Source organism: Chanodichthys erythropterus, chromosome 17 (genome assembly GCF_024489055.1).
Source record: "Chanodichthys erythropterus isolate Z2021 chromosome 17, ASM2448905v1, whole genome shotgun sequence".
NCBI lineage: Eukaryota > Metazoa > Chordata > Actinopteri > Cypriniformes > Xenocyprididae > Chanodichthys > Chanodichthys erythropterus.
In genome coordinates, this window is record NC_090237.1 from 19340092 (window position 1) to 19358322 (window position 18231).

At 37.9% G+C, this 18231-nt stretch overlaps 3 protein-coding genes across 14 annotated transcripts in view; 2 read left to right on the plus strand and 1 right to left on the minus strand.

Moving 5' to 3' along the window:
• Positions 1 to 17357, minus strand: part of ccdc9 (coiled-coil domain containing 9) — a 28564-nt gene extending 11207 nt beyond the window's left edge. For 2 of the 4 annotated variants that reach the window (XM_067365268.1, XM_067365271.1), the window contains exons 1-7: positions 6641 to 6739; positions 6110 to 6165; positions 5530 to 5634; positions 5172 to 5321; positions 923 to 1246; positions 453 to 536; positions 210 to 377 (exon numbers count right to left, since the gene is read on the minus strand). In XM_067365268.1, coding sequence (XP_067221369.1) covers positions 210 to 377; positions 453 to 536; positions 923 to 1246; positions 5172 to 5321; positions 5530 to 5634; positions 6110 to 6112 — 834 coding nt within the window. In that variant the 5' untranslated portion in view covers positions 6113 to 6165; positions 6641 to 6739. Of the gene's footprint in view, positions 1 to 209; positions 378 to 452; positions 537 to 922; positions 1247 to 5171; positions 5322 to 5529; positions 5635 to 6109; positions 6166 to 6640; positions 6740 to 12612; positions 12680 to 16881; positions 16951 to 17291 lie in introns of those variants that run through there. The other 2 variants (XM_067365269.1, XM_067365270.1) reach the window with 2 other exon arrangements.
• Positions 8747 to 16487, plus strand: ppm1da (protein phosphatase, Mg2+/Mn2+ dependent, 1Da). Its single transcript, XM_067365274.1, has 6 exons — positions 8747 to 9305; positions 11712 to 11940; positions 12559 to 12683; positions 14681 to 14862; positions 14946 to 15176; positions 15283 to 16487. The coding sequence occupies exons 1-6, from the start codon at positions 8825 to 8827 to the stop codon at positions 15646 to 15648; spliced, it is 1614 nt and encodes a 537-aa protein (XP_067221375.1). The 5' UTR covers positions 8747 to 8824; the 3' UTR covers positions 15649 to 16487.
• bcas3 (BCAS3 microtubule associated cell migration factor) overlaps positions 16886 to 18231 on the plus strand; it is a 256386-nt gene continuing 255040 nt past the window's right edge. For 8 of the 9 annotated variants that reach the window (XR_010892170.1, XM_067365260.1, XM_067365262.1 and 5 more), the window contains exons 1-3: positions 16886 to 16983; positions 17715 to 17803; positions 18006 to 18060. Coding sequence is in view for 8 of the 9 variants with exons in the window: in XM_067365260.1 (XP_067221361.1) it covers positions 17733 to 17803; positions 18006 to 18060 (126 nt within the window). In the remaining variant the exon portion in view is untranslated. Of the gene's footprint in view, positions 16984 to 17711; positions 17804 to 18005; positions 18061 to 18231 lie in introns of all 9 variants that reach the window. The other variant, XM_067365261.1, reaches the window with a different exon arrangement.

Here is an 18231-nt window from a genome sequence, read left to right on the forward strand (position 1 = left end):
ATGTTGTACAAATGTCTTTACTGTCACCTGAAGGACTCCAAGATGGTGAGAAATAAGAATCTCTGGTCTGATGAGACCAAGATAGAACTGTCACAGTTTAATGCATCCTTGCATCCTATTAATGTGGTCTTACTGACCCCAAACCTTTGAACAGTAGTGTATGTGTCTTGTGTTTTAAGCTAAACCAAACAGATTAAAATGTTCAGTACCGTCCATTCTTTCTCAACCTCTGCACCAGTCTTCACATTGTCAAAGTCAACTCCACCCCAGTTGCGCACGTGTCGTCGGCTTCCCTCTTTGCGGTCAATGTCTGGGATTGGCCCACTGCGCCGTGGATCATCCAGGAAGTTCCTGATGGGGTTCTTCTCTCCATCAGCCTGCAAAGGATAAATGTGTGTGAAAATATCACATAGATAATGACTGGAAAAAAAGTTGGGTTAATCAAAACATACCCTTTGACCCCTCTCATATTCAGCAATCTTTTCCATCTCTTCATTCATCTTCTCTATGTTCTGTCTTCTTTTCTCCTCCCACTCCTGAAGATGAAAAACTGGATATCAACTCATTTCGAATACTTGTAGATTATGATTCTGGTGTCTATGTACTAAAACTTTGGTACTGTTTTCAAAGATCTAAAATATTCAAAAAGAACATTCATAAAGAATACTTCCTGTCAGTGCTTAAAAAAAAATTCCTTATATTTATTTAAACAGCAATGTTTCATCTTACAACGATATAATATATGCTTGAAGCACCGCTGTGTATAAATAATGAATTTTGTAAGCAACAGCAGTTAGGGACTTACAAAGTCATTTGGAGGAGTGTAAAATGAACAGAAAGGAGAATGTAAGTAAATGAATGTACCACAACAATATCCTACAATATCTTAACTACAAATGATTTATAACAAGTCAGTGGTGACCTTTGATTTCCTGTCTGAGCCTGGTCCTCCTTGCGTTCCTCCTCCTCTTCCTCCTCCTCCTCCCCTCCGCCCTCCTCTAGAGGAGCGTTCAGTACGAACAGGACCCTCTCCACCTTCACCATCCTGAGGTTGTCTGTCTGGCCACGGTTCACCTCTGTTTGGACGAGGCTCTCTTCTTCCCCCGCGGTGGCCACCTCTGCTCAGCCGGCCTGATCCGGTTCTGTTGGGGGGACTCTCACAGTGAGGCCGACCAGGCTCTTCTTCTTCTAGACCCTGGTCACCACGATTACCAGCTGGTTTCCTGTCATTCACCACACGCTTCTCCTAGAAAGGCAGTATAAATTTTTTGTGTTTTTTATTCCATGAGTAAAAAGCTTATGACCTGTTTTTTGAGTTAATTTCATAAGGCAGTGTTATTTTAGTATTATTTATAGTATTATAGATTTATTAATGTATATATTATTATAGTATTTTAGTATTATTTATTTATATATTAATATAGTTTTTTTTTTTTTTTTTTTTTTTACAAATTATAGAATTTATGTATTGATATTTTGAATTACCTTTTATATTTTCAGTTCATTTTAATTTTAGTTTAAGTAAATTAATGCGCTTGTCATTTTTATTAGTTTTTGTTTAAAAAACTAATTGTTCAGCTTTATTTTTTATTTTACTTTTATTTATTTTAATAATTCAACTTCGCTAATTTCTAATTTTCTATGTTTTTTCTAAGGTTTTTCAATTAATATTTTATATTTTATTTTATATTTATTTAAATTAACTAAAACTATTTCTAATATCAAAAACAGCAAATAACATTATCCGTCTTTACAGGGCAGTGATTTCCATGTCAATCTGTCTAGTTTAACAAGTTTATTTTAAGAAAATTCTTTTATCCCAGTTATGGAAAGGCATGACCTTCACAGACCACAATAGGAGGCTCAATCACAGCTATATGAGCCATCTGTGATCCACTGAAACTCTGCAGGTATTGATTAAAATGCTCTACAGCTTATCTCAACCTTCCCCAGGTGGGAAATTAAAATTCTCAGAGCTATAAGGAACGGGAGTGACAATTACCTTCTAAAGGCTCTTGTTCTCTATTGAAGCTGGTGCAAATAATTATCGGTCTTCAAAAATAAAACTTGAATTAAGAAACACAGGTACTTATCCAATACATACTTGCGTTTTCACTTCCCATTTAATATTTTAGTTTTAAAGAGCCATCTGTCTGACAAACTATGGACTTTAGGGCTGTGAAGACATACATCACAGTTCTCAGGGGTGTGCAATATGTATTGTCTATGTCGATAACAAAAATCCACATTTTTGATTGAATCGGGTGAGTCAGTGAATCTATGACCCATTCATCACACAGTCACTTTGTTCCTGAATGAATCAGCTGTTTAGACTAACTGGTTGATTAAATTGGCTTACTCTTTAAGATTGTAAGTTACAGTCACTTACTGATGCTTTTTGTTGCACATTTCAGTTTTTTTTAATACATTCTATTTTTCAATATCCAAATTCTCATTTAAGCAAATGTATTTGCAGTGTAAATGCATTCACCCCACCTACTCTGAGCTTTATTAAACAGTCTATGTACATCTAAACACCACCTCAGATGCAGCTTCTGTGCCACCTTCGCATTGCAAAGAGAGATTTTGTTGATCGATTTCATTTAAATGGTAAAAGCCTTATAACAACCTTTTATTCTAATTACGTTTGATTAAATGTAAGAATTTGACATATATTATGCATATTGCATACATTTAATAAGTTTAGAAAAATTGCCCTTATAAAAAGGTAAAATTGTCCCTGTAAATCAAATTTAGGGGGTAAATATCACCATTTAAAGGGTTAGTTCACACAAAAATATATATATTTATTATTTATTATTATTATTATTTATTATTATTACTGTTTACTTGTCTTTAATAATATTTGAAATTTATATTAGTAAGGATAGTAGTTTTTGCTGTGAAAAATTGAGAATTGTAATCAGGGAATTTCAATGGTATCTGAAATTTGGTGCCATAACCTTGTGTGGGTCAAACACAATGAAAACAATAACTATTCTATTTAATTAATTAATTATTTGTGGTGGGGCCAAGGTTATGGCTGTTTTTATATATATATATATAATATTTTATTAACCTTACTTTTGTGTTATAAGTTAAACAAATGTTATATAAAACTTTGTCTTGTCAGCATTTTAGAAATTGTTTTTGTGTTCATTGAGATATTGTTTAAAATGTAACTTTTCAAAGGGGGTGTACTCATTTACGCTGAGCATATATATACAGTGGGTACGGAAAGTATTCAGACCCCCTTAAATTTTTCACTCTTTGTTATATTGCAGCCATTTGCTAAAATCATTTAAGTTCATTTTTTTTCCTCATTAATGTACAGCACCCCCTATTGACAGAAAAACACAGAATTGTTGAATTTTTGCAGATTTATTAAAAAAGAAAAACTGAAAGATCACATGGTCCTAAGTATTCAGACCCTTTGCTGTGACACTCATATATTTAACTAAGGTGCTGTCCATTTCTTCTGATCATCCTTGAGATGGTTCTACACCTTCATTTGAGTCCAGCTGTGTTTGATTATACTGATCGGACTTGATTAGGAAAGCCACACACCTGTCTATATAAGACCTTACAGCTCACAGTGCATGTCTGAGCAAATGAGAATCATGAGGTCAAAGGAACTGCCTGAAGAGCTCAGAGACAGAATTGTGGCAAGGTACAGATCTGGCCATGGTTACAAAAAAACTTCTGCTGCACTTAAGGTTCCTAAGAGCACAGTGGCCTCCATAATCTTTAGATGGAAGACGTTTGGGACGACCAGAACCCTTCCTAGAGCTGGCTGTCCGGACAAACTGAGCTATCCAGGGAAAAGAGCCTTGGTGAGAGAGGTAAAGAAGAACCCAAAGATCACTGTGGATGAGCTCCAGAGATGCAGTCGGGAGATGGGAGAAAGTTGTAGAAAGTCAACCATCACTGCAGCCCTCCACCAGTCGGGGCTTTATGACAGAGTGGCCCTACGGAAGCCTCTCCTCAGCGCAAGACACATGAAAGCCCGCATGGAGTTTGCTAAAAAAAAAAAAAACACCTGAAGGACTCCAAGATGGTGAGAAATAAGATTCTCTGGTCTGATGAGACCAAGATAGAACTTTTTGGCCTTAATTCTAAGCGGTATGTGTGGAGAAAACCAGGCACTGCTCATCACCTGCCCAATACAGGACGACTGGTTGCAATTGAGGTAAAGATGAATGTGGCCAAGTACAGGGATATCCTGGACGAAAACCTTCTCCAGAGTGCTCAGGACCTCAGACTGGGCCAAAGGTTTACCTTCCAACAAGACAATGACCCTAAGCACACAGCTAAAATAACGAAGGAGTGGCTTCACAACAACTCCGCGACTGTTCTTGAATGGCCCAGCCAGAGCCCTGACTTAAACCAAATTGAGCATCTCTGGAGAGACCTAAAAATGGCTGTCCACCAACCTGACAGAACTGGAGAGGATCTGCAAGGAGGAATGGCAGAGGATCCCCAAATCCAGGTGTGAAAAACTTGTTGCATCTTTCCCAAAAAGACTCATGGCTCTATTAGATCAAAAGGGTGCTTCTACTAAATACTGAGCAAAGGGTCTGAATACTTAGGACCATGTGATCTTTCAGTTTTTCTTTTTTAATAAATCTGCAAAAATGTCAACAATTCTGTGTTTTTCTGTCAATATGGGGTGCTGTGTGTACATTAATGAGGAAAAAAATTAAATGATTTTTAAATGATTAAATGATTTTAGCAAATGGTTGCAATATAACAAAGAGTGAAAAATTTAAGGGGATGTGAATACTTTCCCTAACCACTGCATATGCATATATATATATATATATATATATATATATATATATATATATATATATATATATATATATATATACACACATACATACATACATACATATATATATATATATATATATATATATATACATACATACAGTATATAGTTCAATTAATGAAGCAGGTCAACTAAAAAAGCAGAAGTTCTGATACCATATTTCTCATGAGCTTCTATGAGATAAAAAATGAGTCAAAATACACGAGAGATGGCATCTGATCCTGCATACAGTAAGTTTTTTTTGGTTTTGTTTTGTTGCAAAAGAAATGATAATATATTTAATCATGGCACATTGTGGTAAATGGTGATTCTATAAAATCATTCTGCCATCTGTCTTTACCGCAACTGGTTTAGACAAGTCCACCGTCACTGTGAAGTTCTCCTTCTCCGTCTTTCTCCGGTCCGACTCAGGCTCATGAGGGCGGGGTTTGCGAGTTGTTGTCACGGCGATGCCCTCCTGTTCAGCCTTTTTCTTATCTTCCTGTATTTCCTGGTGACACAAGAGAAAGAAAAGTAAACTAAATTAATTAATAAAATCTGATCAAGTTAAAAGCCTTGAATCTGAGCATCTCAAGGACTGAATGCACGTACAATGAACAACAACCAAAACCAACTCTTCAAGGTCAAAATAAATAATTATTAGTACACAAAATAAACAAATTAGCAGAAGGCTATCAAATTTCAGCATCTGAATTCACCTGATATCTCTTGACCAAAGCCTCATTCTTCTTCCTTAGAGCTTCAATCCTTTTGTCTAGCTCAGCATCTTTCTCCTCCTTTGTCTTTAGATCCACCACAGCAGACTGACCATAAGAGAAGAGAGATGACACACAACTGCAGCAAATACATGAGACTAAGGGAACAACAATGTGATTAAGTTTTTTTTTTTTTGGTTACCACACTGGGGCGACATATTCAACATATTTAGACCAGATCTGACCTCTCGGTCTGAACTGCTACTGGGAATAATTTGTCCAGGAATGAGCATATTATTGACTACATGTTTAACATAAAATATAATTATATACACAATTTATATAATAATAATAATACATAATTCCCCATACAAAGTATCTGAAATACAAAATGCATGTGCACATGCATGCACACATTTATGTATGTGTGTGCATATATATTTCTGTGATGGAAAGGCCTAATTTTCAGCAGCCATTACTCCAGTCACATGGTCCTTCAGAAATCAGTCTAATATGATGATTTGGTGATCGAGAAATATTTCAAGAACATCTTGTATGACAGAATGAAGATATTGAGCCTCACCATGGCTGGAAGCCTGTCCTAAAACAAAAGGTGTAGAGCTGAAGAAACTCCTATACCTAAACGGGAAGAGACCAAGATAAATGATGATGCAATGGGGCAAAATGTACAAATGTGTTTTTATTTTTTTGACAAACGTAATTGCATGCGTGATCACACGACCCTATTCAAACCACACAATATTTGGAGAGGTTGGCATCATCATAAACCCTCTTATGAACACAGACTAGGCTATAAAGCCCTGCATAAGCGTATTAGTGAGAACAACACCACGAACAAGCGAGCTAAACGTCCGTATTCATTGGCAGTGTGTTTACAGTAAACTATGTATCTAAATGGAGTGTGCGAACTATAACAATGTATCAATATCATCAGAGAAGCCGCCAAGTGTCTCTGCCCAATTCAGCAGTCGTGCTCAAGTCGTTTTTTGATTTGTTCAGTGAAACAAAAAGGCAGTTGAAAATTACATACAAACATACTCAAGAACATATGTAAATGCATGCATAAGAGCTTTACAATTTCACATTGTTTTACCTCTGGCAAGTGCAGCGCCCCTAAAAGTGGCTTGTAAGGTGCACTCGATCAACAGAGACCGAGTATCACTCAATCTACTTCCGTTAACATTAGCTTCCACTTCCAGATGGGACGTGAGCGTCAAAAGAGGCGGAATTACAAAATAAAAGTAATTTAGTATGATATTTGACCAATTTGATTTGCTATAGCTGGAAGAGAAAAGCATTCAAAAAACAAAGGTTATAATTAATTAATTAAATCTACAACTGCCAAATACTTACTAAAGTCGCATTATTACTGTGCAAAGGTATTTATTGTTAAACTGCATTGGGCAGAATTAATGCATTTTACATTAAAAATACATTTGAAGTAATAAAGTTCGCAATTAACATTATAAATACGAAATTGTAAATATAGAAGCATAAAATATGAAGAAATGGGTTGTAAAAGCAGATCATGGTATTGAGTGTTTTAGGCTTACAGCACCATCTGCTGGATACAGCTTAACATGCAAAGACTATCTATCTATCTATCTATCTATCTATCTATCTATCATCTATCTATCTATCTATCTATCTATCTATCTATCTATCTATCTATCTATCTATCTATCTATCTATCTATCTATCTATCTATCTATCTATCTATCTATCTATCTATCTATCTATCTATCTATCTATCTATCTATCTGCTGTGGATGGAAGTCAGTTGTAGTTGTTGTGTTTTGCTTTCTTTCTGTTATGGTTGTTCCTCTGTCCTTCTGTGATTCTGCTTGTTATCACTTAATTATGTCTGTCTATTCTAGGATGGATGCATCCACTAAAATTATTGAATGCCTCATTCAGTTCAACAGGATAGACATCGCAATAAGCTCTAGTATTTCTTGATTTTCAAGATAACTCACTCTTGCCTTCAGAGGTGTAATGTACTTGAGTAAATGTAATTAGTTACTGTACTTAAGTATCTTTTGGCTTTTTTGTAGTTGTACTAAGTATCAAAGATAGTGGCAACTTGTACTCTCTACTTGACTACATTTTTGAGCAAGTAAATGTACTTTTTACTCCAATTCATTTGTGATGAGTAATGCAATTACAAATTACATTTTCCATGGCACCTAACTTTTTCTGCAGCAGTTTGTTTCTGATATAAAAAAGAAGCGATATCGCCATCTAAGGAAATTGAAGGTACTTTATCTTGTGCATTTTGCCTTTACTCACCCAAAACTTGTCAACAAGGATACTTCACATGAATATGAGTGCATTAGCAGGTAGTTGCTGATCGCAGGTGTTTTATTTATTAGATGAGGAAATGACTGCAGCTAGTGATGAGGCTCAAACCAGTTTGCTTATGGCCTTTCTGTGCACTTGAGCTCAACTGAGACTTGAGAGTTTGTAGATGTTTAAAAGGTTGTTGTGTCGACCTTGATTTGTTGCAACATTGAGGTGTTCAGTTTTATTTTGATTTTAGAAAATAAACTTGATTTCACATCTTACAAATCAATTGTTTCTTATTTTCACTAACATGTCTCTTAGGTGTTGAGGACTAGTGCATCTCTGAGCCTACATTCAGCATGAGTAAAATACTCAAATACTGTTAAAATCAGATACTTTAAGACTTTTACTAAATTCGTATTGGAATTGGTTACTTGTAACTTGTAGTGGAGTCATTTTCAATGTAAGGTATCTGTACTTTTACTCAAGTATGGTTTTCAGGTAGGCTACTCTTCACGTCTCTGCTTGCCTTTACCTTTGAGACATGTAAGAGCAAGGACCTGTGTGTGTGTGTGTAGCCATCACTCATCCCAACCCACATGAGACAGACTGAAAAGTCAAAACAAAACCATATTACCCATATCAAAACTACATCAATACAGGCTCTGAAATACAATGAAATAAAGAAATGAAATAAATATTTCATTAAAATATGTGTGATGTGATAATACTGTGTTTCATGCTTGCCATTACTATATTTACTAACTTATTTAATATAATGTAGATAGATAGATAGATGTTTATTATTCTCAATGGCCCTTCTCCGTCAAATCAAAGGTCAAATAAAGGCTTCCAGTGACCCGTGAATTACCATAGTGGCTCTGCGCATGCCCACAACATCGAAGGTAAACAAAGAGGAAAGCGCGCACCCGGCCTGAGTCCTACCCAAACATTAAACGCTGCTCTTCTACCGGCCTTTCTGTCCGATCAAAACATGGATGGGATATTTTCATGTCGAGCCAGTATTTATTATGACCAAGGCGGTAGGAAATACATGGAGGATTTAATGACGATGAAGCAGGAGGATGAGCCGAGTGAGGATGAACTGGACGCCGCCGAACGTGGCGAGATCGAGGCACCAGCAAAAGACCAAAACCCCGACGCTTCAATCCAAGAATCCATCCCTGGATCCATTACTGTAACCTATGTTCAAAATGATGAGCCTAGTTCTACTCTTCAGCAGGCGTCGATGCCCTCGTCTCGCTCGTCCAAACACACCCCTGGCCCGCGGGCTGTGGCCATGTTCGCAGTGTTCGACGGACACGGGGGTCCGGACGCCGCGCGCTTTGCTCGAGACCATTTGTGGGGACACATCAAAAAACAAAGAGGCTTTTGGTCAAAAGACGACGACGAGGTGTGCGCGGCTTTGCGAAAAGGATTCATCTCTTGTCACCATGCCATGTGGAAGAAATTACGTAAGTTGTGAAATTGAACATTACATATACATATGTTCTCGTTTAACGATGCTTTGTGAAGCCCCTGCCATTTTAGGGACGTGCAAGGGAGAGAGTCAGAGCAGATGATAATTCTGAATGGGGGTTGCAACATCAGATGCATCCCGCCAAAAGAAGTTGCACAACCCCTGGAGGTCACACCGAACTACTAATCCACATCTGAACATGAGTGGCAGCACATCAGAATATTATGATTCTTGCACAAAACACAGATCAACACTCCCGGCAGCTGCAAACTGAGTTTTCCAGATGCACGTAGTAATTTTCTGCTAATTAAAAATCTTAACTGATGTTTTAAGAAATATCATTTAAATAATGTACACTGACATGCTATGTTTTTGAGTCTTCTTAAAAAAAAAAAAAAAAAAAAAAAAAAAAACTCTACATGGAGCTGGTCGCCCCCTCATGGGCGTCACATTATGACAACACACGACTAGCGTCATGCAATACCACTACTGATAATAAAAACAATAAATGTTTTACAAATTATATACCTATTTTATTATGTAAACAAACATAAAGGCACATCTAGAAAGTACAAGAAAATCAATTTAGACGGTTTTAACAGCAACAACATAAACAAACGTTTTGTGGCCCAAACTTAACTTCCTGTAGACTTCCACAAAAAAGTCCCTCTAGGCCCTGGCCCAAATTGCACACTTCACAGCACTTCCGGTCTTGTGGACTTAAGGCAGGAACACACCAAGTCGACGGTCGGCTGTCGGGCATTTTTTCTTCGTCGGCCGACTAAGTTTTCTCTGTGTTCCACACCGTCGACTGAAGTTGGTCCTCGTTGGCATTATTTTCGGCCGATTGGAAATGTTGAATCGGAGTCGGAGCTTGTCGGTCCATCTGATCATTCTGATTGGCTGTTCGTTAAGTCCACAAGATCGTAGAATGTCCCATTTTAGGTCGATATGCGGTCGATATGCACCCTAGGTGTGCACTTTTTGCCGAGCCCGCACTGATGCGAGCTCCGCATTAGAAATCTTCCCGACAATCGAAGCGGCATTACGTCACTTAAGTGCAGAGTCCTAGGAAGACCATTTGGGACGGAGCCATAGAGATTATTTCCAATAACAAGCAAAATAAACAAGTAAATTACATTAGCTATCAATTTAAAACTATGTCTAGCCAGTATTATTTTGGGTAACCAGTTGAAGAAAATGACCATTTTTTTGGCCAAATGTGAATGCGACAAAGTTACTGGCCAGGCGCATAGCCAAGTTAGCAGCAGAGTTAAGAGTGATTGTATGACCTTAATTATTTTGACCAATTGTAAAACTGATTAATGTCAATGATTCTGCTTTAGAAGGATAATTCATCAAAAAATTCTCATCATTTATTCACCCTCATCATTTTAAACCTGAAAGATTTTCTTACATGGAACATGAAGAGAGTTGAAGCGAATGTCTAGCTAGCATGACTGCCCCTAGTCTCCATGCACTTGTCACTACATTTAAAAACCTGCTTGGACATATTTTCCCTTTTCTTCCACATCTAAGACAAAATTTTCATTTTTGCATGAACTATCTGTTTTAAAACGAAATATTAAAGGGATAGTTCAATTTGATGTTTATCTGCTTACCCCCAGCGCATTCAAGATGTAGGTGACTTTGTTTCTTCAGCAAAACACAAATGATGATTTTTAACTCCAACCGTTGCGGTCTGTCAGTCATATAATGCTTGTCAATGGTATCACAATTTATGAGTCAAAAAACATGCACAGACAAATCCAAATTAAACCCTGCGGCTCGTGACGACTCATTGATGTCCTAAGACACGAAACGATCGGTTTGTGCGAGAAACCGAACAGTATTTATATCATTTTTGTATGTCTACATTTTGTATGTCTTCCCTATGTCCAATTGCCCTGCACATCCGGCTGCTGTGGTCAGAAAACGTGTTCTGATGATGGAAGTGATCTCTCGCTCTTTGCTTCAATGAGTGCGAGACATCACTTCTGTTGTCAGAGCGCGTTCAGACCTCACTAACCGGATGCTCTAGGCAGTTGGACATAGTGGTGTTTTAGAGGTAAAAAATGATATAAATAGTGTTCGGTTTCTCGCACAAACTGTTCGTTTCGTGTCTTAGGACATCAATGTGTCGTCACGAGCCGCAGGGTTTAATTTGGATTTGTCTGTGCATGTTTTTTGACTCTTAAAAATGGAGTTCCCATTTACTTGCATTATACGACTTACAGACCGCAACGGTTGGAGTTAAAAATCATCATTTGTGTTCTACTGAAGAAACAATGTCACCTACAGATAAATAGATAAACATCAAATTTTCATTTTTGGGTAATCACTGAATCACTGATCTGTTTTGAAAAATCGAATCTGTTTATTATAATCTGCTTTCTTATAGCGGAATGGCCGAAGACGGTTACAGGACTTCCTAGCACATCAGGCACAACTGCAAGTATCGTCGTAATACGACGTGACCGTATGTATGTTGCTCACGTCGGGGACTCAGCAGTAGTGTTGGGGGTGCAGGATCACCCCTCTGACGAGTTGATTCGAGCCGTGGAAATTACGCAGGACCATAAACCTGACCTCCCGAAGGAAAGGGAGAGAATAGAGGGGCTCGGTGGCAGGTGATTTGTTCATTCAAATAGTTAGTCATACGCAACTTATCTTAAACTGTATTCACACACTTTTGGAACCTTCTGCTTTTGGAAAGAGATGTGTGGAGGCATGTGGTAGCTACACAGCTGGAAGAGATTATTTTGTGATTTGATGGTAGACTTTTATGCTGTCCTCTTTTTGGATTAACCTTAACACGTAACCATCATCATCCTTTTTGTTTTATGTCAACACTCATCAGGAAAACACAAACTTCAACCCTGTGTGTCCGCAGTGGTCTGACTGGTTTTTGTTTATGCAACCAGAGCTTTAGAAACGGGACAAAATTACCAGACAAGGTCTCATTGCTCTGGCATTTGTTCTCATTTACATAATCTAATCTCAAGCTTTCTTTGTTTTTTAGTCTAAAAGAACATAAGCATATCAACACGATATAGACCAAAATCCAATGGCCAATATTAGGGTCTTCACTGCTTTTTTTTTTTATGTTTAACTAGTGAATATGTTTTATTTGAGGTCAGGCTTAGTTTTAGGTAGAGGTATGGATATCTTTGGTTAGCAGTTTTTTGTGTATTAAACTTAAACTATGATGGAACCCACAACTGATCATTGTCACATCTCTCCTCTAGTGTCATTAAAAAGTCTGGAGTCAATAGGGTTGTGTGGAAGAGACCCAGACTCACCCACAATGGGCCAGTGAGAAGGAGCACCGTCATCGATCAGATCCCATTTTTGGCTGTGGCCCGAGCTCTTGGTAAGGTACACAAAAAAACAGTGACAATGTTGAGTGAGTTTCAATGCATCTGACAAGTCAGCAGAGACTGTGTACCGCCCTACAAATTGCAACATGCCACCATGATAAACTCTGTTCTTTAGCAACAACAAACAGAATGTGGAATTGCAACACTGGCTGATTAGAGGTTAAGCAAGGTTGTCAGGGCTCAACAAAAGGGCTGTGATGACCTGAGGCTGGGGTGGCAAACTCTGGTCCTGGAGAGCCTCAGTCCTGCAGAGTTCAGCTCCAACCCTGAAAAAGAAAACAACTCACCTGCCTGTAGCTGAAGCCACTAGATGACAAGCCTGCAACATTTAGCCAAAAAAAAAACACTGCGGTAAAGACTGCCAGTATGCAGAAAAGGAGACCAGAGGCCATTACACGATAGGCTGAGAGGTGCCGCACGTGATTAAATTAGCCGTTACGCTTTCTCCAATGGTAAGATACACAGACCCTCTCATCTCCCAAGCTCAAGTTCAAACCGGTGTGCAACGTTTTGCTGTGGTTTCCGGGTTGAACGACATGGTGTGCAATGGATTTGAGATACGTTTTCTCTTGTTTGGTGGGTGTGTCGTAAATGTAATTAACATCAAGATAAATTCAAAAGAGCAAGTATATTGTTTGCACATGCTTATTTACATTAATGGCAAAATAACTTAATAAGAGCACAAGTATAGCTCTGGGACTTTAAGTCAGTCTAAATATCATTTAGTAATTGCAATGTCTTCTGGTCCATATCCTTTCCTTAGGAAGGTGTGCTAGACACGGATTAATGTAACATGAAAATACTTTACTTGTATATTTTGCTATTGTGGAGTGATACTTTCATAAACTTTCATAAACATAAAGGCAAATGTTGGATCACAATATTGAGGAACCACAGTTTCCAGAAATCCCTTCACTCGATTGGGATGTTCTCTTTTATTCTGGACAGCAAGGGCAGTGACTATTACATCCAGCAAATTTTGCAGTATTAAACACGTATTTTATACCGACTTCATCAGGCTCCGAAAATTCTTTAAAAAGAACACAAAGAATGGCCTTCTAAGCTGCTTCTATAGTGGCAACTCTTGCGTCATCAGAACAGGGTGTTCAACGCACCATTTTGCAGCGTTTTGTCAGGGTTGAACGCAGCCCAGGACCGTGGCTCTCCGGGACATTTTCTGATGATGCTTGGGGCAGTTGATATAGTTGTCGTCATAACGCACTTGAATGGACAAATACACACACACAATTTCTATAATCAACATGCCCATAATAAATTAGATGTATCAATATATTAGATCTGTGCATTTGGTTTTAAAGTGTCAGGAGCCTAATAGACCTGCTGATGTCTCTGTTCTTAATGTTAATCAAACAACAAGGGTTAGTTCACCCCAAAAAGGAAAATTCTGTCATAAATTACTCAACCTCATGTCATTCCAAACTTGTAAGACTTTTGTTCGTCTTCGGAACAAAAATGAAGATATTTTTGATAAAATCTGAGAGCTTTCTTGTCCCTCCATAGACATCTACGCAGCTGACACTTTGACGCTTCAAAAAGTTCATAAAAACGTCGTAAAAATAATCCACATGAATTTAGCAGTTTTGTCCCAATTTTCTGAAGAGATACGATTGCTTTATATGATGAACATATTGAATTCAGGCTTTTATTCACATATAAACATTAATCAGCAAACATAAACAGAAGCTCAACCAAACCTGTGTGATGTGCGAGAACAAACCTGTTCTGCAATCTCAGATGTGCTTTGTAACACACAAGAATGAACCTCATTGGTTCTTGCGGAAGCTCAAACGTGCTGCATAATACGAGAATGATCCTCATTGGTTCTCACATGGCAAGCAAACATGCTAGGTTTTATAGACCTTGCAATGCAAGTCAAAACTTAGCTGAATAAATGTGCCCAAATGCAACTGCATTTTGCATCAGTTTTTTTGTTGTACTTATCCAGTAATGTACATGAATGTGTCTTCAGGTGATCTGTGGAGTTACGACTTCTACAGCGGAGAGTTTGTAGTGTCACCAGAGCCTGATACTGCTGTTATCAAGCTAGATTTGAAGCAGCACCGTTACATCATCTTAGGCAGTGATGGGTTATGGAACATGGTATCACCGCAGGAGGCTGTGTCTATTTGTCAGGACAATGACAATGCCAAGGTAAATAATGTAAAATGATGCTTCAAGAAAGGTTCTTATTGTCTTTTAGAAACATTCACTTACCTGAATGTTTATTTCAACAGGCGAAGAACCAAAAGGATAATGTTTCAAATGCCGTTCTGCTTGTGAACCATGCCTTACTGAGATGGCGTCAACGCATGCTCCGTGCTGATAATACCAGTGCCATTGTTATCTGTTTGGAGCCGTTCGGGACATCCAGTGAGTGCTTGCCACCTTATGAGATTGTGTATAATCTACAGGGACCAAAGTGTGGCTCTGTTCCCGAATCTTGCACTGACTCTTTGCCGACTCAGGTTAGGAATGTTTATGATTTTCTATTTGACAATAAAACAGCAGTGTAGATTAAGATTAAATATAACACCACTCTCAAGCTTCATATGTAGTTCCTTCTTTTTGTAGGTTCCTGACACTCAAGTACAGCACATCCAAGAGAAGAAAAATGGCAGCTGTGATACAAGCACGATATTTGAAAGCCTTACAAACTATGAGGACCTGCCTTGTAATGACTCACTGGAAAATGAGGCCAATTGTGAGAGAGTGCCTACAGGCAAACGGGTGCTAGACGATTCCTCCTCACCTGTGCTGAAGAAACCCTGTCTTAGTTTGTCCCAGTCCCCTCTTAAAGAGTCCTCATGTACATCCTCACAGAAACCGAGTGTACAGTCCTCTGCGAGGAGCGACGGTGGAGACAATGGTCAGAAACAGTCTGAAAATGTCCAGACGCTGCTTCAGCAGCATGGGAAGACTACTGTATGTGTTTGCTGACATTCATGGTCCTATTACAATGCAATCTGTACATTCATGCTGGACAGTCAGACATTATTCATATAGTTCATATAAGCTACTGAGAAACCAAATCCTGAAGCAAGTAACGTCAAAAGAAAAATCACTCACTTCCGTTCACGACACTCATATTTCAGTGTGTTTTATGTATGTTTTACTGTTTTGAAGATTAATGAAAAGAAAACGTGTTTTGTTAGATTTTAAATGAGTTTTAGCTTTTCCTCCATTATGTGTCCAATTTTGTTATGCTTCAGGTCTGTCAGGTAGGCATGATTGGTCATCTAGGGATTTTTGCACTTTAAGTTACATTTGTGCAGTCTTTGTGGAAGATCGGAAGATTGTGGGGAAAAATTACCAAAAAAAAAAAAAAGAAACTATCTTCTGAGAAGATATTTCCCTGCAGCTTACATGTCACCTGTTTCAAAAATTGTTCATCTACTTGGGATCAATGCTTTTCGTAAATGGTTTTACTGAAGAACATCATGTGTAGTGTTCACTTATGTCTTAACCCTCTGTCATAAGGTTTAATGTTATATGCAAGCATGAACTTTATGAATTATGCATTATGGATTTTAAACATTATGCTTATTTTAATGTTTCCAAGTATTTCATTAACGTTGTGTTTTTTTGTTTTTTGTTTTTTTCTAATGGGAGAACTTGTCATTCTAAACTGAAGGTGCTGCTATGCTAAACAGGTCAATAAAAAGTTTTTACAACAAAAAACTATGTTCGTTAATAAAAACAACGTTGTCGAGGGGACAAAATAAAACATACCATCTTAAGTTGTTTTAATATTACGAGTTCAAATCATTTTAAGTCATGCTTAGAAGTTGAGAAACAGCATCCATTTAACTTCCCTACCTGTAAATATTCCTTTTTTTCCGAAAAAAGCCGAGGTTGAGCGAAGTAGCTCGGCTGGTGATCACGCGATACTTCGATGTAAATAAACACATCAACGTGACTTGATGTAACATGCAGGTAAATTCAGGCTGCTGTGCGCATATTAAAATGTGGAAATGCTTGTAAAATCGCGAACCAAATAAACCTTGCTTTGTATAACACTCCACCATAATGTAAATGTTAATTTTAACGACGCATCAGTATCGTTCAGAGAAGAAAAAAACCCAAACAGCTCCTGCCATCCCCGATTGGTCAGAAATTACTAAACGCCCGCCTCTTTCGTAAGTCTATTGGCTACTCGTCCCCGACGCTCACCTCCGATTGGCTGAAGCATCTGTTGTTTCCTCTGCATGTCAGCTTCACTGTGGCGTTTTGTGAGGACCTCTGTTGATCCGAATTTAAAACATAAAACCTCAGGTTAGTATAAATGTCTCGTCATTAAACATTCACATGTACATTTCTGTCATATCTTTTTTATATGTATTTCTTTCAGGAAGTCATATAAGTCATTGTCGTCGCTCAGTTTATTGTCTTTGGAGCTTTATGGTGACAGATAGCGGTACTGGCTAAGCTAACAGACAAACTGTGGAGAGAGTTGATATGATGAAATGTCTAACTGACAGCTGTTATTCCTCAGACACACTCTTGACCTTTCTTTGGCCATTGTCTCACAACAAATGATGTTACATTTATGGTAAAATGTAACTAAATCAAGAGTTACTCACATTGTTATGGTGGTAATAAAGGGTCCTATAGTTTTCCTACTAGTAAATCTGGCTTCAGAATGTTTTCTTTTGTTTATCTCGCGCAGATGTCTGTTGTCTGTGTTGTAGAACAATATAGATCGTCACTAGTCTGTGTTATAGATCATTTACAGGATCAATACTTAATAGGAACGTGCCTATTGTGCAGATTAAACTGACCTAGGCACATCTTTGCCTTATTTGTTTACATCCATTTGCAAGGTGGATGATCTGTAGTGATGCAATAGGCTACAAATAATAACTTCATCTGTTGAATTTAGGGTAATAGAGATAAGAATGATCAACCATAAGCAGTGCTTAAAAGTGAGGCATCTCTGCAGTCATGTTGAAAGTAATGATCATTTGAAAATCATGGCCTCATCTTCTTATACTCTGCTCCAGCAGGATACTGAGTGGTTGGCCATGGCGTCGGACTCCCCGCGCAGACCGAGCCGCTGTGCTGGTGGGGTTGTGGTTCGAGCACAGGCTGCAACGTAAGAGCATATTGAATCATTAGTGAATAAAAATTTAAGCGTTTTTGAATTTGTAAAGCCAACCAAATGTTCAGTATTGTAAATATTAAGATGTCACAAATAAAAAGGGGACAAAATATTTCATTGCTGATCAACTTTTCGGCATCAGTCTCTTCTTATGTGGCTATTTTTTTTCTTGACAATTTTGTTTACTCTTTTGCAGAGAACAGTCATACATGGAGAGCGTAGTTACGTTCTTGCAGGATGTTGTCCCTCAGGTGAATGATTTCTTTATGTCTTTTTTTGTGTGTACAAACCTGGAAATTTACATTTTTTTCTTGTAATTTAAAGTACATGACATGTTAATCTATGGACAATTCAAGGTGTTAGTAGATTTCTGTTGTAAAACTGTTGAGAGCATTTAAAAGTTTAGATAAAAAATTGATTGA

Excerpts from the sequence above, each read along its gene's own strand:
- ppm1da (XM_067365274.1), top strand. The coding sequence starts at position 8,825 with ATGGATGGGATATTTTCATGTCGAGCCAGTATTTATTATGACCAAGGC. Across the intron at positions 9,306-11,711 it reads TGCCATGTGGAAGAAATTAC|CGGAATGGCCGAAGACGGTT; the intron begins GTAAGTTGTGAA and ends GCTTTCTTATAG. Across the intron at positions 11,941-12,558 it reads ATAGAGGGGCTCGGTGGCAG|TGTCATTAAAAAGTCTGGAG; the intron begins GTGATTTGTTCA and ends TCTCTCCTCTAG.